Source organism: Aspergillus ibericus (assembly GCF_003184845.1).
Source record: "Aspergillus ibericus CBS 121593 unplaced genomic scaffold BO80scaffold_45, whole genome shotgun sequence".
Taxonomy (NCBI): Eukaryota; Fungi; Ascomycota; class Eurotiomycetes; order Eurotiales; family Aspergillaceae; genus Aspergillus; species Aspergillus ibericus.
In genome coordinates this window covers 102946-122870 of record NW_020292143.1, presented here as the reverse complement: position 1 = coordinate 122870, position 19925 = coordinate 102946, and the positions used below count along the sequence as shown (strand labels likewise).

The window sequence follows — 19925 nt, the reverse complement described above, 5'->3', positions numbered from 1 at the left end:
GACAGGAAAGGTACGTCGTACGTCGTGTTGACAGCACCCAAGTAAGTACTAGTGACTCGTCCAAGCAGGCAGTAACTAGGTCCAGAGAAGGTACTACCTACGACGAACCGGGTGGTACCCACGGGTATGAATCATGAATCCTCCAACTGCACCCAACCGGGAACCGAGTGGGTGGTTCTGTGCGGGTGGCGGGAAAAGCAACCCATCCAATGTCGGATCCTAATCTAAAATCTACGGACTTGACCTACCTGCCCGGTGCCCACATATCTGAGCTCCCGCACACTGCATGTATGTAACAGGTGCTTGATTTCCCGTTTGACACTGCATTGTTGTCTTCCGGGGCGAGGAACGGAGCACCGAGGAAGACGTAAATGTCTAGTCTGTCATTCTTGCTTTCTGCCGAGCAAAGCCAAACCCCAACCTTCTGGAAGTCCGTCTCCAAAAGCTAAATAACGACCCTTCGGAAAGTTTTCTCTTTTCTGCACTTTCCGCTCGGAAAGTACGGGTACTACCGTAGGCAATCAACTTACGATCCTTTGGATTCACTGCAGGGGTTCCCTGATCACTTGAAGCAAATGGGCTTCTTCTGCCTTCTTCGGTTCGGAGCTGACCGTGGTTCCAAAGCAGCATTTTCAGTAGGAGGGGACACACTAGCACTCAATTATTGCGGCCAGAACGAAGAGATTGACAACGCATACATCAGTAGGTCATTAAGATCTGCCCTTTTCCTCCGACTGCTCGTCTTTTCTTTTCCTGCGGGCACCAGCGCCAGGTATTTGGGTAGTGGGTAGACACCGTGCTAAAAAAGAAAAAAAAAATTAACAAATATTAAATAAAAAGAAATAATAGAAAGCACGGGCGTCCCAGGCTGCTGGGAGCATCCAGCAACGGGGTGTGAAACACTATTACTAAAATGATCGCTCCGTGCATATTGAATTTGGACTAAAGGCACTCGCTAAACAGGGGCCCAAGATGGTCAAGTTGGTGAATTCTCGCCAGTCAGGTCGGTTAATAACTTAATGTCCTTCAGCACCCCTAGTCAGGCGGACCTAGTGGTCCGAACACTCGTTCGCGCAAGCCTCTCGAAATTAGGGCAGCTCAGGATGATGTGGCATTTGCCCAATAGGTTGTTGCTCGCATGTTGGCAAGATAGAATATTCACCATGTCGGATCTCTCTGAGTGACAGGGTACAAACTAGGTACTAGGGAGGTACACGACACCCCTGAAGGGAGTAGTGGTACAATCCAACCGGAGAGAAGAGGATGGATGATGATCTTCAACAGCACCCGGGACCCAATGATTGTTGGTGCCGCAGCGCTGGAAAGTTCCATCCACGGATCGCCCACCCCATTATCCGACTGGGCTGAAATCAGACGGTGTCGCAGCGCATGCATTTGCATGATCCTAGTAAGATAAGCCTGCGTAATTTATCTTTGACTCAAGGAAAAGTTAAATTAATTAAGTGACAGCCAACTGAAGGGCGCACATCTTCAGGCGAAGTGAGGGGGTTTTCCTGGCCTTTGTGGCCATCGCAACAACCCCTTTGGGATCCCGGGGAGGGTTCGTACGATCATCGGATAGGATTAATCCTTTCACCTCTAGATATGGAGACCCTCACGGCGAAAGGGCCACAAAATGATAAAAAGAAAAACAATGGTGGACGGAGTTACCGCAGTATCCAGTCTGTCGGGATCCTTGACCCACCTTCTCGTCGGCGGAATTCCACTTCGTCCCACTTGACCTCGACAGCTTCTGGCCCCCCCTGATTTTATTTCAAATTCATAGGTCCACAGTCCACTCTCCACCTTCGGTGATGCCGGGGAGCTCCCGTCTCTGAAGGTGGAAGTTTGTTTTTGAATCACTAATCGTCACCGGGTTGTTGACATGAGTACGGAGTACACCTGCTGTACTCCATAGATCGTAGGTACTTGCTGTAAACCTGAAGCTCGGCCAAGTCCGGAAGAATATAAATTCGATTGTAACTAGTAGTGCCATCAACTCCTCCGACAACATGTCGAACGGTTGGTCGCAGAGGAACTGCCAGGTGATGAACTAGATCTGCAGCCACCACTGTTCATGATATCAATTCGTCACGGCTTTCATGCCCAAAAGAGGGAGAACCCCCCAGCATCGTACGACAGTCGCAGATGTCTCAACATTTGAAATTGCTTGGTTGCCTCGGTGCTCGATCGCCCCCGCAGACACTTCGCTGGATGAGAAGTTCGGCTTAGGTTAAAGAGCACGAGAGCCAAAGTAAAATGGAAAATACATCTATGCTTTGGGGAGAAATACGATCTGGATCTTGATTGTTTCAAGCCCCTAACAGGCAAAGGTAGTCGTCAATCCAGGTGTCCTGCATGCTGTACCTATGGTCAAGGTACAGGTGAAGTCCGTGACAGTTATTGGGACCTCTGGCATTCCCTCTCGCATCTCACAGTAGGTAGAAACGAGATCGGTGCTCACTGTGTGTACTAGTGGCATCTGACATTCGTACTTCGTAGGTTGATGTCCCCACATCCGAGACTGACACCGGGTTGGTGCTGGAGCAAGCGAGATCCGATTTTCGCTTCTTACTTTCAAATCGACTCTTGAACCCTTCGTTTAGCTTTCACTTACGGAGTAGTCCTTCCCAGTCCTCCGTACTTCATACGTACCTAAGTAATCTAACTAGGTCGGAGCTGGTACGGATACGGTACCAACAGTGGCACTCCATGATCAAAGGCTCCGCTAGGCAATCCGTCAACTTATTCTGTTGGGTATTGTAGCCAATGCAGTCGCAATTATTCACTTGCTAAGCCATAGGTGTCGTGAGCCTTCTTCGTCCGGATGTCCATGAAATTTCGGGGCTGTTCTTACAATACCACGGTGGTCAGGGTATTATTGATCTCCTCACCCAGATTGCATGAAAACTTGAAATTAGCTGGGTCGGCGTATTCGCCCAAGTTGTCAAAATTCGAAACGGCATACTGAAGTATACCCCTTGAATAGAGGCCAGACTGCAGGGAATATCCTGGTAGCTTATGGTTGATCTGGATCTCCACAAATGGTCGCACGCCCATCCGGTCTGTCGTAGCCCCCATGACCCGTCTTTCTTCAGATTCGGGAAGTGCTATGCTGGGATGGTGCGAGTAGTGGTGTCACTTTCAGTTAGTGTTCTGTTCTTCAGCCCACTCATCCTCAGTTCTTCCTCCTGGGCTCCCCCGGTGCAGCTTGGACCGTTGTCCGATTGGCAAGAGCAGCAGGCGACACTTGTCCAGTTACTAGTATTCTTTAGCACAAGTAGCATCCCCCACCAGCAGGGATCATTGGCTTGTTCCAGCTCTCTGGAATGACACTATTCCAGGGTGTGAAGACGCTTGTCAAGCCATCGCAGGGGTTCCATTGGAATGGATGATCTATCCGGACGAAGCGGAGGATTATCGGGAAGACCGATGGAGGCCGGAAAGAGGGACTAATGTGTAGTAGGGAGTATGGAGGTACGGAGTACCTTAGGCAAAGAGGGGTGTTAAGTGAAGGAAGGCCCAGGGCCAGGGCCAGGGCGACTAGTCCTGCACCAGACTCAGCTCTGGCGAATGCTCGGGCTTGGAGGCCTCCCAGTGAGCCGGAAGCAGGCCGTCTCACCCAATTTACTCGGGACTAGAAAGCCGACTACTGCACCTGCTAGCGCTCAGAAGAGCATAGTGACGGCCGGGCTACTGCATGTTGAGAATATCCGTCAATCATCTGGGTCGCCCATCAGACCGATCTCTCCAACGGCTTTTGGATCCTCCCAGGCTCCAACGGAACCAAGGACTCTGGACCTATTCCATCGCGATGCTTGACCCAGCCCGAGATTGTCCGGGCTTTCATGAATTTCACACTGTCTCTCTCTCGCCGTTGCCGTGGTCCTGATCTGACCCTTGCAGCCGAACCAACGACCTTGATGTCACAAAATTGAGGGAGGAACTTGGGTGATCTTCCCCTCATTCCTCCGTACTACTAGTGGTGTTGACTGTTGAGAGCTCGGCTTACCTGCGATCTCACTTGCCATCTTCCCAGGACCGGTAGCGCTCCAAATTTTACCCAGAAAACTCCGACGCACCCCAACTTTCAAACCGTGGAAATACCGCCGTCACAGCGGGCCTCACAACATGACCTTGATAACCTCATTGCACACACGCTGCAAGCTGTCACGTATCCGAACCTACATGGTACATTGCTGCTCTCGTTATAGCGGTGTAAGTATGGGCGGCGGTGGGGACCGAAAAATAAATGGTGGTTATTATGCTTCAAAAATTTTTTCAAGCCTCATTATAACCCAGACCTCTCTTGTGGGCGGTTAAACAGAGCCAAGCCTAGCGACAGCAACTGCTAATATCGCGGTGAGCTTCGCGATGAGCTCGAAAGTAATGCGAGACAAGAAGGCTCCAAACGGGTCGACGGCGCGCATGCCCCGTAACTCGGGTGGGCATGGTTTACGCATCCTTGGCCCTGATAGGGGCAGGCACTCCTGCGCCAGGGAAGAACGAGGAAGAGAACGACATGCCAAGACCTGCGAGCTGCCCAGATCTTCATCGTCATGATGCAGTTGAGACCCCCCGCGACGGGCCTGCCCTGGGCGGACTTCCGCATGCGGCTTCTTTTCCTCCCTGTACACCAAAATAATACTCGTTCCAACCGAATGTTGATTTCATCCCAATCCCAGGCCACCTTCGGCAGGCAGTATTAGTATGTATCGTGGCCAAGCGTACTGTTCGCCTCAATTTGCCAGGGGAGCCGACTGGTCCATTCTGCACCATATCTATGAGTTGAGATTGGCGCTAGAATTATGATTACTTGCATGCCTGATGATGGAAGGGTGTGAGCATGCCACGACGCTCCCAAGGTAATGGATCTGGGACACCCGGGGTGACCACGCAGAGTAAAAAAAAAGCATTGGCTTCTGGTTCGGGCTCGTGGTCCCAAAACGAGGCCATGTTTTATTACCGCCTGAGGCGAGAATCCCTATCTCATACCTGAGTGCAACACAGATATTCTCTGCCAGGGATTCCACATAACTGACTATCAGGGCTACGTGGAACACACCTCTCTCTATGGGGTCATCCGGCCCTGCTGTCACCACTCACCAGATCGCGTCCCCTGCACGCATAGGCAGATCATCAATGCGGGTTGCAGTTCTCTATATTCCGTATCACTGACGTATAGGGCCGGAAAATGAAGTAGGTACAATTTCTACCAAAATGCTCACCCACTGCTGTGGGGCTGATGGTTTCAGTTGTCTGCATGTCTCTATGCCTAAAAGAAAAAGCAAAGATGTTACATTGCAGATAGCGTGCATGGCTAACCCTGCCCAGTATAGGCCGGGATGTTAGAGCCATGCTAGCGGGATCTCTTGCTTCAAGTATCAAAGCCCGGACGGGGTGCTTGTTGTCGTGCTGGCGATCTGACTCTGGCCAGCTTAGCTTCCACCATGCCAAATAGGTACTGTAGTCTATCGGACATGGATACCCAAGATAAACTCCCGGTTCCCTTCCTCCAAGATCCGAGATCGCTTGCTTTGGGCAGGTTCCGATGCAGTAGATGGCTGTCTCTGGCATGACAGATAGCCTGGAGGGTCCCGAGAGAGTGGTCGTGTCGTTGTTGCGGAAGCCAGATGCGGGCTTGTGGATTGAGTGGATTCTTGTGGATTGGGGGAAGGATTGAACCGGGGGGGTTTTCGGACGTCCGGGATGCTCATCCCAGTCATTAAGGTCTAAACATATAGAAGATGGAACACCCACGCTGTCGATCGTTGCTAGGTCGGGCATATGAAGGCAGAATGGGAGTCTAGATGGTATCTAGACGCCGTCCCTCTTCACTTACTTTCCTGTCATATCGTTTATTCTTCCTGCTTCGTACTTTTGCCCGTGATGGGTGACTAGTGACAACAGCCAACCCAACTTTCATCTCACCTCGCTTTTTTTCTTTGGCTCCCTGAGACTTGCCACCCCCACTCCTTCCTGTCCGACATCCATGTCCTCCACTCCTAAGTTCTAACTTCATACAATGCCTCCGTTGTGGGTGGATTTGCGGGAGAAGCGGCCGCACTAAGAGGAGAAGCCCCCGACAGCAAGTCAGCAATAGCAACCATCCCAGGCATGGATGGTTCAGGTAAACTTCCCCACCCCCAAATTCGCCCGTGTTCAGATGCAGTTGCCAGGCAAGGCCAGTCCTAGGATGGGCCTTATCCCTGGCCTTCCTAGACCATGGCCTTGGGACTGCAATCAAGCTTCCTGTCAGCCAACAGGGTCCGTCCGTGGTCCATGGTGGCCGGTAATATGTCTGCGTTTCAACCAGCACCCACTGGAATTGGTCGGCCAGGTCACACCAACCTGGCCGTCCACATGCCCGGAATGCTTCCTATTTCACCAGTGACCATGGTGACCAGACACCCAGTCTCTCCCGTATCCACCGGGATGCAGAAGGTTCCTGCTAGTTGCATTGGCTCTTTTGCCAATTTTTAATCATCAGAATCCTCTCGCCAGGTTCGGAGAACCTCGGACCCGACAATGCTAACGCGACAAAGCCTCACTACCCCCATGTGAAGCGATCCAGACTCAACCTACCCCGCCATCGTCGCGATGATAGGACACCAAGCCATCGACAGTATGTCCTAAAATAGCCTTAGTGACTCCGCTAATACGTGTTCTGCATAGATACGTACACCCGAGCTCGATCGCTTTCACCGGGACGCGATGATGAGATGCGCCTTTCAATCCAACCTGCCGTAGTACAAGGGGCTAAACGATAATGGGCACACCATGATGCGCTGTTACAGGTTCATTATCGTCGTCTCTCTGCTTCTCTTTCACTTTGCTCCTCGGTCGATGGTGCTGGAAGCTTGCTGGCCGATGGTCGGCCGAGTCCTCCTTCCATAACAGAGCGCTAATATACGATTATACGGTGCCCAGTTGCCCAGTTGCCCAGTCTATCACATGTCCCTGTGTCCCCTAGCAGCAGGAAGATCGATGAACATACTCCAGCAAATAGTAGGACGCCGATGGACTGAGGAGTTGAGGTTTGCTAACGGTATCGTCATTTACTTGACATCCTAAATTACTGACTTTTACCAACGCTTAGGCATTTGGAACACACAAGACGCACATCATCCCACGAGCACCCAGGCAGTCTTTCCACGACCGCGTCAAGTCGCCAGAGCCCTCTGCACGGAGGCTACATTAGCCTCCATCGGCTGCACCTTATCCGTCCTATACCTGTGTGAGATGATCATTTGGAAGCTGGCAGGACCTTTAAGCAGACTCACCGAGTTGTGATGCGAATGTCGGTCTGAATTCTGGTTATGCCTTCTTGATGGATCAAGGCATGGGCATATCCGATGATCTGGGATACCTGGTCCCACGATCCCTCTTTAACCATGGCCATTAGCACTATGGAATAAGACCGAGAGGTGAACTACGCAACATGACGGAACCCTGTCGCAGTCATTTACCCTGCATAGCTTGGGTTCTGTATCGACCATCACGGCGACAGCGTCCGTTCAAACAACGAGAACACCCGAACGCGGCAGAAGACATACCAACAGTAGTTCCAGTGGCATGCATCTGATACTTGAGGCCTGATTTCTGCATCAGACGCTGGATATCCGCAATCTTATCTGAGAACGACGCGTTCTGAGAGCCGATCTAGATCATGATTCTTAGAATGCAGTCCAACTAGGCTGTGCTGCATCGCTGGAGACCCCCCACAAACACCTTGAAAGAAGAGATAACATACCGGGATGAGAGAGAAGTCTGCAGTGCAGTTCTCAGGGGTAGTCAATGGTGCATTAGTAGAAGCCATGTCGACGATAATCTGCTACCGATCCGCAACGTTAGGTGTTGTTTTGGTCAAGTATACCGATGACAGCCTTCAGAAGCGTACGACCTTTATTTTCTATCCTAAGCATTACCAATCATAATGACGTCCATTGGAATTAGAGCATAACCATCTCTCCTAACCCGAAGCACATGCTATGAGCTCACTATGAAAAGCACCCACCACACCAAATTAGAGTTTCGGTGGCTGCCCTTATCAACCCCGGTAGAAAGTCTCATCTACGGTTCTCCCGCGCCGTTGCTGAGGCTCACTTCCCCGAACATAGGTATCCTCAAACAAGACATCCAGATTCGTCGGCGGTGCCGGCATCTTCTCCGCCTCCTGTGTTTCACGATCGACATGCCTTCGGATTTCCTTATCCATCGCCTTTGCCTCGTCCTCCGTGAACACGCCCCAATCAATCAACTTCGCCCGGTACGTCGTGATAGGGTCTTGGGCCCGTTCCGCTTGCACCTCTTCCTTGGTCCGGTAGGATGTCCCCGGATCTGATACCGAGTGGCCCGCATACCGATATGTCTGGAACTCGTACAGTAATGGTCCGTTCCCAGCCAGGGTGTACTCCTTGCCGTATTTGATTGCTGATATCACGGCCAGGACGTCCATGCCGTTGATTCGTAGTCCAGGGATGTAGTTGCCTCGTTTGTAGTATTCTGTCATTGCGGAGGCGCGCTCGACGGAGGTGCCCATGCCGTATTTGTTGTCTGGTGGGGAGGAGGGGTGTGGGTTAGTATGATGATCTTGGGGTGTGGGATGGATAAGGCGTGTGGATGAATAGGTAGATAAGTAAGGGAGGGAGGGGCCAAGGGGAGGGAGAAACTCACTCTCACAAGCAAAAATGACAGGCAACTCCCACAACTTAGCCATATTATAAGACTCATGAACCTGGCCCTGATTCGCAGCCCCATCCCCATAAACATTCACTGTCACCGTCTTTGTATCATCATACTGCTGCGCAAAGGCTATCCCCGTGCCCAAGGGCACATTTGCACCCACGATCCCATTCCCGCCAAAGAAATTCTTACTGTACATATGCACAGATCCACCCTTACCATGACAGATGCCATCCCGACGACCAAGCAACTCACCTAATATGGATCGGACACTTCCACCCCGCATCAACGTGAACCCGTGCGCACGGTATGCTGTAATCACCTTGTCATCGCGGGTGATTCCGTGTTCGATCCCCACCGCCACGGCCTCCTGACCTGTCGACAGGTGGCAAAAGCCACGAACCTTTTGTTCCTTGTATAACTTGTCGGCCGCTAGTTCCATTCGTCTGGGAAAGTTAATCGCGCGGTCTAGGCTTTTTTGGATTGGGGGGGTTATGGAGGGAGGGAGGGGGGTGGGTGGGACCTTATCAGGGACATGTCACGGTAGAGTTGCTTTAGTTGGCTTTTGGTTGTTTCCACGCTGTAGGGTGGGGGGTCGAGGTTGTATGTTTCGAAACTGTCTTCGGGGATGGGGACGTTGAAGGGCTTGGTGTCTTCCTGGAGGGGGAGGGTGGGTTAGGTGGAGGGGGTTCCTGGGCGACCTGGATTGGATTGCACGCACTGAAGGAATGTCCGACACGTTGGAGACATGGGCCATGCATCGCCGGTATGGCAGGACTGGACGTGTCCATGGGAGAGGGAAACGTCCCTTGGGTTTCAAGGATCGTGTGAGCATGGTTCTTTTGTGAAGCGTGACGGTGCTGGGTAGGGCGCTGTTGGACGGGCTTTTGAATGGGAAAGTCGGGGTAGAGTTGGATGGGGTCTTCTATGAGAGTGAGGATATTGTGAAGAACGTTTCAGTCACCGCTGAAACTGAAAATTGAAGAGTCCATCCTCTAGTTGTATGGGATCCTGGTAGTCCCGGAATCGTGTAGTGACGCAATACTGAACTCAATCTGCTTGCATGAGTAAGTCAATCAAGCACCAATCACTGGACTGCCAATGAGAGTTCGGCATGGTGCACCAAGGAGTCAAGCTGCATTCAGATTTGTTGTTTCTGCCGTTCAACTGAAGGAACTTCCCCTGTTGCTCTGGCTCTCTGCTTAGCGGCGAGTCGGTTGCCAGCTAAAGTCTGGCTAGCAGGGCTGAAAACTGGCACCCTAGGGCTGTATACTAGCCCAATAGGCCATTACGGCACGCTAGTAGCTTTTGGATGGATATAAAGGTTTGGCCCTTGGTCAAACGACACCGGCAGAAAAATATGCAAGTCTCGCCGGAATGCTGCAGAAGTATAGAAGAGCAAATCTGGGCGAAGTATGAACGACCCAGCAGTATTGCTGCCTTGATGCCTGGGGCGCACAGACCGATGACGGGCTGAAACGCGTGACGCGAGTTGGCTGACCCAGGAATCAATTTACTCGGTTTGGGTTAATCTAATCAGCCATGCTCAGGATCCGACAACCACCGTTGCAACGCCTATGGCTCACCGCGAACTTCTACACGACACGTCCGATTCCGAGTTGCGATGAGACGAGGGGAGAATCCGGGTACAGCCGCCAATACTACTAGTCTGGGACAATTCCAAACTGCAGACAAACCCCCGAGAGTCCGCCCTACGACAGGTTCCAGCACGTCCAAGGGTGCGTTGACCAGAACAGAACCCCCCGCGTCCTCGGCATCATCGAAATCCTGGAAGAGAGCCTCGTTCACCGGCCTACAGGATCAACCGACTCTCACGCAAATTGATTTTGTCACTCCGATCTCCCAGGACCCGGGGTCGAATGATGATGATCTCGACTATATCGACGATCAATCCCGCAGCCGTCCGCGGAAGAGTCACGAGGTGATTGAGATTGATGACGACTCCGATCAGGATGCCGATTTTCAGCCACCGTCGCGTCATCTGCAGCCGCATCGGGCCCGCGGCGTGAAGTTCGAGCAAAGTGCAAAGGATGCCGCCTCAAAGCAAAAGCGAAGGAGCTCTCAGGGCGGAGGCGAGAAGAAACAGAAGCGCAGAAAAAGCGGCGAAGGCAGCAATAGCAGTAAGAAGGATAAGGACAAGGCGAAGGGGCATAAAACCCTCACGCAAATGGACTATGTGCGACGTTATCTGAAGATCGAACCGGATGATGATGTGAAGCTGGAGTATACCTACATAACTCCAAAGAAGAATGATGATCGGAATGCCCAGAAATTGCACACCCAAGCTAATGAGGACCGACTTCCGCAAATTGATCATACTCAGCAAGCTTTGAGCGAGCGTAAGAGGCGGCAACTCAAGGATGACCCGGGCGCGCCGGTCACAGCAGAGGCTGCGAAGGATCAGGAACGGACAACAGGAGGACCAACCACACCGCAAAAACGACTCAAGTTCGAAATACCTTCGTCTCAATCCCCCGAAAGTCCCGGCCTCGCAATCATCACGTCTACTCAGTTCCATAGCGCCACTCGTTCTCCACGAAGGCACGTGCCTGCGAATTTCGCCGGTCGTTGCATCAAGGAAGAATCGCCTACCTTGAATCGCATCAAAGAGGAACCCGTCCCGGATTCAGAACCGATGCTGCCGTTCCCCGATGATTCATTGACACAGTCCGTTGTGCCAAACTCGCCACTATCCCATCGACATCCAACCAACAAACCATCCCTCAACGCCTTGGCCGGTCAAGCGGAGTCTCCTAATAAGCCAGCTACATTCGAAGAAAACACAGAGACCTTAGACGACAGAGAAGGTCTCGCCAACACACAACGAACAGTGATATACGAGACAGATGCGGAGACAGACTTTGGCGATCTGGAAGACGATTTGCCCAATGCTCCGGGTTCTCAAAGTCCAGAACCAATCGACCATGAGCTCACAACTGGTGATCTCGACTGTGAGTCCTCGAAAGAAGACTCGCAAGACCAGGATCTTCCGCCCATGAACCCATCAGAACTAGACGTCGAAACGGAACCACCCCTGTCGGAACTACCGCTTCCGGAACTAAACCCAGCCTCGGAAGCATCTATATATTACCAGAGAATGCCAGCCACCCAATTTCCCCTTGGGACAATACCGACTTTGAGCTCCCAGAAATTGGCTGAGCTTTTCCCTGAGGATTCGAATGACCAACTCTTAAAGACCATGTCACCGCCACCATCATCCCCCAGAACGGAAAGCCATCCGATGCAAAAGCCAGACTTACCAACCATAAGCCGGACTCACATACAAAATGCCGAGAAGACCCCGATGGAGATCATTCCTGAGTCTTCTCCTATCACGCGTCAAGGAAACAGCACAAAAGCCAAGGGGCTGATACCCCCTGAACCCCTTGCTCGAAGGGACGTGGTGCAAGTGGAGTCTTCACAGCCAGCAGACCGACTCCACAAGCAGCATAACGAGGGAAGTTCCGGCCCTCGTGGAATACTGTCAGGCAGCCAAATCCTCACGTCGAGTGTGATGGAGAGCGTGCCCCTTCCGACGTTCTTGATGGATAGTCAAGATAGCGTTGGAGAACCCTACAGCTTACCAGAGTCGTAGGAAGCATGTGACAGGCCTTGTGACAGCACTATATTCATGACGAAGGTAACGAGCAACGGCAACAAATACACCATATTACCAAAACATATATATATATCCTTCACTATCCTGTCCGAATCCGTAGACCTCCACCACGTGGAGGGGGCCGGTCGGGCCGTCGTAGCCCCGGGAACGGAACCGCCCAGTTGACACCACCGCCCGCTCCGTCATCCACGATACCCCCCAACTCCAACCGATAGACAGTTGAACATCACTGAACTCCAACCCTCCAGTCATGGATGTAGCTTACGACCACATCCAGGAGGAGATCTTCTCCTCCAACGACTCCTCAAAGAAGGAACCCTCCCAGAACGAACCCACCACCCAAGACCGCCCCAACGTCGACCTCAACGCCGAACTGCAGGAAACCTTTCGCGCCTTCTCCGCCAGCCCCTGGGGTGCCCGCATAGGCGGACTATGGGACAATGTCCGCAAGCAGGGCGAAAGTTACTACGAAGGCGCCCGTCAAGAATACGCCGCTGCCAGCGAAGAAGCCGTTAAGGGGTTCTCGGATCTGAAAAGTAGCATCGTCGGGCGCACGCGGGGTTTATCCCTGAGCACGGCGTTCAATAACTCGGGACCTTCCACCGCCACTACGAGTACCGATAAGAGCAAGGAGGAAGCGGAAACATCCACCCCGAAAGCTGTCGAGGGAGGGGATGAGGCGACGGCGACGGCGACGGCTGGTTCGAGTGAGGGTTTCCTCTCGCGGTTCAAGGCCGAGGCGGCTCGACGACTCAAGGAGATCGAGAAGGCGGAGGAAGCAGCCGACGAGGCGATCTTGCGGTTTGGAATGAATATTGGTCAGAAGCTGCGTGATGCGGTGAGCATTGTGCCGCCGAGCAACGAGTCCTCGGATAAGCTGCTGTTTGAGAGTAAGGATGCGGAGGGGAAGAGGGTTATTCATGCTACGCGGTTCGAAGCTCAGCTTCATGTCATTCATTCCAATCTGGAGAGCTTCTCGAAGGATCCCGTTAGTGATGAATGGGCTGTTTTTAAGCAGTCGTTCAATGTCGATGATAAGACTGATGCGATCGCCGCGGATCTGGAGAAGTACCCTGAGCTGCGCTCGGCTATGGAGAAGCTGGTTCCTGAGCAGGTTGAATATGCGACCTTTTGGTCTCGGTACTACTTCCTGCGTCTGGTGATTGAGACGGAGGAGCAGAAGCGCAAGGAGCTTCTTAAGGGTATGTCCGCCCCCTCTTTCCTTTCTTTCCTTACAGGGGATAAACTATATCAAACCTTATATCCTACGTTGTTAACTAACTATTCTAGATGTCAACGTGGACGAGGAAGAAGTCAAGTGGGACGATGATTCCGACGACGACAACACCGACTCCCCTTCCACGCCTCAAGTCAAGTCCAGCGCTAACAAGACTGCAACCCCCGCCCCCACCGATAAGGATACCTTGAAGCCCACGGAACCCCGCCGGTCCAACGACCAGCAATCCCAACCCGACAGCGAATCCAGCTACGATCTTGTCAGCGGTACTACCAGTCGCACTCCTGCTAGCCCCAAGGAGAAGCCCAAGGATGATGAGAGCGACGATGACTGGGAGTAAATAACTCGTCTACAAGTCCGGTTGGATCGAACCCCAGTAGTCCATCTACTGCTACACTACTAGAATTGCTGCATACTTGTTGGGGTCCTTGACCTTGACCACTGGTTGGTTCGAGAGATATCCCCCCTCCCCCTTACCTGAGTGATTGAGGTGCAAGGAGTTACGGTGCTTTTGTCATTTGAATCTCCTCGGGCGTTAGGAATGTCAATAGTCGATGCTTTCATCATCTTCCCTTCTGCTTTTCTTCGCGAACGATAGTCCCTTGGTATTAGCAATTGCGTGCGTTGCTCTCTTTTTTCCCTCTGTGTCGAATACACTTGGGATTTGCTATAATGCTTTTAGGTTTTCAGGGTAGATTGCAGAGCGTGTGGTCTATTTATTGATATGCAAGGTCTATTTCACACAGTGTAGTGTCATTTCCCATGTACAAACTTAAGTGCGTCAGTATCGTGGTCGTAACGTTCGTCATGTGCTTGTGCATGATGGATATCGGCGTTTAAGCTTCGACATGATCTTCCGAGGGACCCTCGGGGTCAGAACCGGCTCCGTTGACGGGTCCTGGGGTGGACTTTCGAGAAAGAGGAGACCCCCCTCTTGATCTCTCGTTGGCAAGGGATGATGCTCCGCGCCCACCGCCATGACGCTTCAGGTCGGATTGTACGGAGGTTGAGCGCCCGTACCGCAAGGGTGTCGTCTCTGGGGTATTCTCTCGGGAGCGGAGATGATATCCTCGGGCCCTATCACTGGGCGAGTACGGGACCTCGCTTGTCTCACGTGAGAATCGGAGAGGGGTGCCTTCTGGTGCCCAGGCGTATTGATAGTCTTCGCCTCTTCGTTTGACTGGGCTTTCGTCGTAGGGGTCCCATCCGACCCTGCGCCTCGCGTCGGCGCGTAGTCGTTGACGGTGTTGTTCGTCACCACCGGCGCCGGTGGTCGATGATTCTTCTAAGAAGAAGTTCAGGAGCTCGTCGCTGATTGATAAGTGGGATTGTTGCTGGAACTGTTGCAGGGAGGTAAGACGGAGTAGTGTCTCCAGGAGTGAAAGAGAGGTACGGATGTTGCTGAAATGGGGGTTTGCAACAGTGGTTGTAGATGTGCGTTGTGAAGAGAAGTGAGAGGTGCCCCGATGTCGTCTAGACGGCGTGGGAGTGGCTGAATTGTCGGAGTGAAGGGAAAGCTTGGCCATCATTTCAGGGTCAATGGATCCCTCGTCAGACGGTGGATTGTGGTCATCTGCTTCCGATTCGGAATCCGACGAGTCTTCTTCATTGTATACTTCGAACGCAATCCACTCGGGGTCCAGATCTTTTGGTAACCGCCACTCCTCGGGTATAGAGCTCTTGTGGAAGCTAGCATGCGTGGGAAGGGCGTTTGCCTCATTCAGTTGAGCATCGAGCTGGGCCTGGATTTCATCTACCTCTTCATCGTCCTGAGAACCCTCAGGAGCGAATCCAGACTCTGCTTCATCTCGCTCAACCATTCGTCGGGGAGGTATAGCATTGATATCTCTTTTCAGGAGGAGAACCGGGTTGTTGGTTTCTCCGTCGGTGTTGATGTTCAAGATCTTGCCCGTGTCTGCATAGAAGATCTTCGAGATTTCGTGTATAGGAAGAATTTCACGTATTCCTGCGGAGTTGATACCTTCGTACTTGTGAGGTTGGGGTTCATTCTCGTCGAACGTATGGACTCTCCCGTCATCCAGATCTTCGATGATCAGCACCTGATAGGCGAACTCGTCCATTCTTGCCTCGGCGGGTAGCTGAAAGTTCTCTTTCTGAGACTGAGGAAGCGCGGCCAGGTCCATAGGCACTCTCCGAAGCTTCAGACGTGCCTTATGCATAACCTCCTTCCATGTTGCTTCGCGAATGCCTTCCTCGTCATGCGGGCGAAGGTGACTGGCAAAAAGCATGTACATTGATAGAGTGAATGTAGGGCCGATTTGGACGGCTTGAGATGGATACATAGAGTATTGGGTGTCGCCAGCAGTCAGAAAGGTGCTTGCCTGCAGCAATCGAGACGGAGATACACTCGATGGGAGATTGGTTGATAGTTTGGCACCCGACGTCGTGATGGCTAAATTCATAAGCGGCACTGCATCTTCGATGCGAACGAGAAGCTTTTTGATATCTTTGATAATGAGCTTAATCTCTGCTTTGTGCTGAGAGCGATCTCGGTTGGGATTTGCCCCTTTCAAGTACAGCTCCTCGGACGACGCAGCCTTTGCTAATCGCTGCCCAAGAGCTTGGATATCCCATCGAAGAGATTTCGTAAGGAAAACAGCGGATTCCAGCGATGTATTACCTCTGGCGGCACTGGAAGAAGTCAGATTATGGGTCACCACGGCACCTCTTTACCACCAACAGTACTTACATGAGTTCAATCATATCAATAGCAGGAGAAATGACCTAATCAGTCGTCTCAGTAAACCTGGACCGATATTGTGCAGACGTAAGGAAAGCTGACCTGTATCTTGCTTTCCAGACGATGCTGCAATGTAAGTAGCTCTTCTCTCTCTTCGCCATCGTCGACATTCTACATATAGGAAGACATAGTCAGTCGTGAGCTTCCATGAAACATGATGGGGTCAAGCCATGTTGACTTACTTTGAGTAAGCGAGATGACTGAACGATGGCGTATTTGGCCGTGATAGCGATACCAGAGCTGGCAGCCTATTAGTTGGTTCTATAACTAGCAATGCACGAAGCAAGAGGAAGCAGATCCTACCGAATGGCATAGTTCATCGCCTGCTGCGTGAGCTAATACAAGATCAGTCCTAGGGCCTCACCGATAGGGCCATGAGCATTGAAGCATACCCTCGTAAGAAACGCATCCATGGTGATCCCACGTTGAGCTTCCCTCCCTTACTGTGGGTAATAATGTTCCGAGCAGGATGTGCAGCAATGGCAGCTGCTTGCATCTAGTAGTGATCGGTGGCGCCCCTGAAGCGGTTTGCAGAGCTTATCGATAACGGGCCACCCACTGTGGCTGCCGTTCGGAGATAAATCCCACCATATACCAGAGCGAAAAGGTCAAAAAGCCGGCTCTCCACTCCGCTCACATACACAACTCGCGTGCAGTCAGAGAGGTCACTGTCGTCGCCATCCAGCCCAGCGGAGGGAGACCGGGGACAAACAATGCAAATCGCGTTCCAAGGCGCGCCAGGCGCCAGGCGCCACAGCCGCGGGGGCGGGGAGACGCGGCTGAGTCAGCGGGTGCAAAATCAACTGGATGTGAGCCTCCGCAGAAAAACGCCCCTCACTTTGCGCCTCTTGTTCTCGTCCTCCTCTTTCACCCTCCTCCCCTTTCTAGATCGCTCCTTTACTCCGGGACGCTGCTTGGTTGTTCTGTCTTGCTCCCGTTCTATTAGCGTCACTTACTATGGCCGACCAGACCCCCGATTCCTGGGAGGATGAACTCTCCAGACAGACTGAGGGCGTCCGCCTGAACGCCAACGCACAATCCCGCCCCCAGGCCCAGGCCCCTGCCTTCCACCCCGGTGTTGCTACTTTCCAGCCTGGAGCTGCTGCCTTTGTGCCCGGACAGTCTTTCCAGTCCTACGGTGGCTACCCTCAGTATGGCCAGTACGGTCAGCAGGGTTACGGCGGCGGATACCCCGCCTATGACCAGCAACAGCAGGCCTATGGTCAATACGGCGCCTACGCCCAGCAACCCGGTGGCTACAACAACCAGAACTACAACCAGCAGTATGGTGGCTACCAGCAACAGCAGCAGTTTTCCCAGCAGCCCCGTCAAGCAGCACCGGCTGCTACCCAACAACCCAAGGCTGCTGCCCAGCCCGCCCCGAAGCCCGCCGCCGCCGCTCCACCCAAGGCCAAGGTTCTGACCATCGGTGGCGCCAGCGACTCCCCTGCCGCTCCCAAGACCAAGGTCCTTTCGATCGGCACTCCTTCCCCCGCTCCTGCGTCCAGCACCCCTTCTTCGACCTCGGGGACGGCTACACCTGGTGATACCAAGGGTGCTGCGGCTGTTGAGGCGGCCGCTAAGGTGACGGCCGCCAAGGCTATCGAGAAGACCGAGAAGAAGGCGGACCAGAAGGCCGCCGCCAGTGGCAAGTCGTCTCCTACACCCTCCGGCCGGTCTAGCCCTGGAAGGTCGAGCCCTGCCCGGGGCGAAGCTGCCAAGGCCGCCCGCAATGCGGATGCCGTCGCTATGGAGCAACAAGCCGATGTGGATGAGGCTACTCTGAAGGAAATCTATGGTGAAAAGAAGGAGCACGTCAACATTGTCTTCATCGGTCACGTCGATGCCGGAAAGTCGACCCTGGGAGGATCTATTCTCTACGTGACCGGCATGGTGGATGAGCGTACCCTGGATAAGTACAAGAGGGATGCCAGGGAGGCCGGTCGTGAGACCTGGTATCTTTCCTGGGCCCTGGATCTGACCAACGAGGAACGTGCCAAGGGTAAGACTGTTGAGGTTGGTCGTGCTCACTTCCAGCTTCCTGTCACCGCGGCCGACGGCAGCACCATCACCAGACACTTCTCCATTCTGGACGCTCCCGGTCACAAGTCCTACGTCCACCACATGATCGGTGGTGCTTCCCAGGCCGATGTTGGTGTCCTCGTCATCTCCGCGCGTAAGGGTGAGTACGAAACCGGTTTCGAGAAGGGCGGTCAGACTCGCGAGCACGCCCTGCTCGCCAGAAACACGGGTGTGAAGACCCTGATCGTGGCTGTCAACAAGATGGACGACCCTACCGTTGAGTGGAGCAAGGCTCGTTTCGACGAGTGTACCGTCAAGGTCTCCAAGTTCTTGGAGAACCTTGGTTACAAGAAGAGCGATCTCTTCTTCATGCCCATCTCCGCCCAGCGGACCACTGGTATCAAGGACCGTGTGCCTACCGACCTTGCCCCCTGGTACGGTGGCCCGTCCCTCTTGGAGTACCTCTCGAACATGAAGGTGCCCGAGCGTAAGATCAATGCGCCTTTCATGATGCCCATCAGTGCGAAGTACCGCGACATGGGTACCATGGTCGAGGGTCGTATTGAGTCCGGTGTGATCAAGAAGAACGGCACCTGCATCATGATGCCCAACCGCACCAAGGTCGAAATCGCCGCTCTCTACGGTGAGACTGAGGACGAGATTGCCACCGGTACCTGCGGTGACCAGGTCCGCATGCGTCTCCGTGGCGTGGAAGAAGAGGACATTCTTCCTGGGTTCGTGCTTTGCTCTCCCAAGCGTCCGGTGAACTGTGTCAAGGCTTTCGAGGCCAAGATCAGAATCTTGGATCTCAAGAGCATTCTCACGGCTGGTTACAACTGTGTTATGCACGTGCACTCTGCAGTTGAAGAAGTCACTATTGCTACGCTCTTGCACAAGTGTGAGCCCGGCACTGGACGCCGGAGCAAACGCCCTCCTCCTTTCGCCAGCAAGGGTCAGACCATCATTGCTCGTATCGAGGTGACGAGCTCGGCCGGTGCTGTTTGTGTGGAGCGTTTCGAAGACTACAACCAGATGGGACGATTCACCCTCCGTGACCAGGTAAGCCGACTCTACATTATTTTACTAAAATGCTCACGAGCAATGCTAACGGGAATTTACGAACAGGGTCAAACTGTTGCCATTGGTATGATTACCAAGCTGCTCGATAGCGAAGACAACTAGAACCGTTCACATGTGAATATCTTTTGCGTTATACAAACCAGTCCTACTGGCCGATGGCAATATCGGGGCCTTAGTCGAGCGAAGCAACTGTCGACAGGGAGGTATGGGCGGGAAAAGGCTCGGCGATGATATCCCAATGGCAGTCTTGTTTGGTTGATGATGATGAATTTTGATGTTTTAATAGATTTGCATCCCTTGCTCCGTTGGCTTCCAATAAAATTCTCATTGCTGTCTTTCACGCATTCTATCTTTCTTTAATAAGAGCAATCGCATGAAGCATGTTTGTAGCATAGACAGCAGCCAACCCATGCAAGGTGTCTATAATGGGGAATCAAACCAGGCTTGCAACCAGCAAATTTTTTGAGCAAACATCAACCACCACCACCACCACCACCATA

General features: G+C 52.8%; 6 protein-coding genes across 6 annotated transcripts; 3 read left to right on the top strand and 3 right to left on the bottom strand.

Moving 5' to 3' along the window:
- Positions 1-7163: 7163 nt before the first annotated feature.
- Positions 7164-7819, bottom strand: BO80DRAFT_364036 (thiamine-binding protein; the record flags this gene model as incomplete). Its single annotated transcript, XM_025716132.1, has 4 exons — positions 7164-7227; positions 7284-7386; positions 7557-7662; positions 7754-7819. 4 exons carry the CDS (start codon positions 7817-7819, stop codon positions 7164-7166), a joined length of 339 nt encoding a protein of 112 aa, XP_025571727.1.
- A 115-nt stretch (positions 7820-7934) lies between these two features.
- On the bottom strand, positions 7935-9738 carry BO80DRAFT_192068 (putative pyruvate dehydrogenase E1 component alpha subunit). Its single transcript, XM_025714122.1, has 4 exons — positions 9407-9738; positions 9209-9342; positions 8677-9131; positions 7935-8556 (listed from the first exon to the last, which is right to left on the bottom strand). The coding sequence occupies exons 1-4, from the start codon at positions 9518-9520 to the stop codon at positions 8051-8053; spliced, it is 1209 nt and encodes a 402-aa protein (XP_025571726.1). The 5' UTR covers positions 9521-9738; the 3' UTR covers positions 7935-8050.
- Positions 9739-10210: 472 nt separating this feature from the next.
- Positions 10211-12497, top strand: BO80DRAFT_192052 (uncharacterized protein). Its single transcript, XM_025714121.1, has one exon. The coding sequence runs from the start codon at positions 10310-10312 to the stop codon at positions 12299-12301; it is 1992 nt and encodes a 663-aa protein (XP_025571725.1). The 5' UTR covers positions 10211-10309; the 3' UTR covers positions 12302-12497.
- BO80DRAFT_192044 (BSD domain-containing protein) lies at positions 12439-13932 on the top strand. The gene is made up of 2 exons (XM_025714120.1): positions 12439-13527; positions 13616-13932. Exons 1-2 carry the CDS (start codon positions 12576-12578, stop codon positions 13900-13902), a joined length of 1239 nt encoding a protein of 412 aa, XP_025571724.1. The 5' UTR covers positions 12439-12575; the 3' UTR covers positions 13903-13932.
- Positions 13933-14276: 344 nt separating this feature from the next.
- BO80DRAFT_467813 (RanGTP-binding protein) lies at positions 14277-16974 on the bottom strand. Its single transcript, XM_025722885.1, has 6 exons — positions 16716-16974; positions 16627-16658; positions 16506-16563; positions 16366-16434; positions 16273-16307; positions 14277-16214 (listed from the first exon to the last, which is right to left on the bottom strand). The coding sequence occupies exons 1-6, from the start codon at positions 16734-16736 to the stop codon at positions 14399-14401; spliced, it is 2031 nt and encodes a 676-aa protein (XP_025571723.1). The 5' UTR covers positions 16737-16974; the 3' UTR covers positions 14277-14398.
- Positions 16975-17237: 263 nt separating this feature from the next.
- BO80DRAFT_428246 (translation termination factor GTPase eRF3) lies at positions 17238-19883 on the top strand. The gene is made up of 2 exons (XM_025720209.1): positions 17238-19404; positions 19471-19883. Exons 1-2 carry the CDS (start codon positions 17281-17283, stop codon positions 19525-19527), a joined length of 2181 nt encoding a protein of 726 aa, XP_025571722.1. The 5' UTR covers positions 17238-17280; the 3' UTR covers positions 19528-19883.
- The last annotated feature ends 42 nt before the right edge of the window (positions 19884-19925 follow it).

Excerpts from the sequence above, each read along its gene's own strand:
- BO80DRAFT_192068 (XM_025714122.1), bottom strand. The coding sequence starts at position 9,520 with ATGCTCACACGATCCTTGAAACCCAAGGGACGTTTCCCTCTCCCATGG. Across the intron at positions 9,343-9,406 it reads ACGTGTCGGACATTCCTTCA|GAAGACACCAAGCCCTTCAA; the intron begins GTGCGTGCAATC and ends CTCCCCCTCCAG. Across the intron at positions 9,132-9,208 it reads CGTGACATGTCCCTGATAAG|ACGAATGGAACTAGCGGCCG; the intron begins GTCCCACCCACC and ends TAACTTTCCCAG.
- BO80DRAFT_192052 (XM_025714121.1), top strand. The coding sequence starts at position 10,310 with ATGAGACGAGGGGAGAATCCGGGTACAGCCGCCAATACTACTAGTCTG.
- BO80DRAFT_192044 (XM_025714120.1), top strand. The coding sequence starts at position 12,576 with ATGGATGTAGCTTACGACCACATCCAGGAGGAGATCTTCTCCTCCAAC. Across the intron at positions 13,528-13,615 it reads GCGCAAGGAGCTTCTTAAGG|ATGTCAACGTGGACGAGGAA; the intron begins GTATGTCCGCCC and ends TAACTATTCTAG.
- BO80DRAFT_467813 (XM_025722885.1), bottom strand. The coding sequence starts at position 16,736 with ATGGATGCGTTTCTTACGAGG. Across the intron at positions 16,435-16,505 it reads AGTCATCTCGCTTACTCAAA|AATGTCGACGATGGCGAAGA; the intron begins GTAAGTCAACAT and ends TCCTATATGTAG. Across the intron at positions 16,215-16,272 it reads ATTGATATGATTGAACTCAT|TGCCGCCAGAGGTAATACAT; the intron begins GTAAGTACTGTT and ends GACTTCTTCCAG.
- BO80DRAFT_428246 (XM_025720209.1), top strand. The coding sequence starts at position 17,281 with ATGGCCGACCAGACCCCCGATTCCTGGGAGGATGAACTCTCCAGACAG. Across the intron at positions 19,405-19,470 it reads GATTCACCCTCCGTGACCAG|GGTCAAACTGTTGCCATTGG; the intron begins GTAAGCCGACTC and ends ATTTACGAACAG.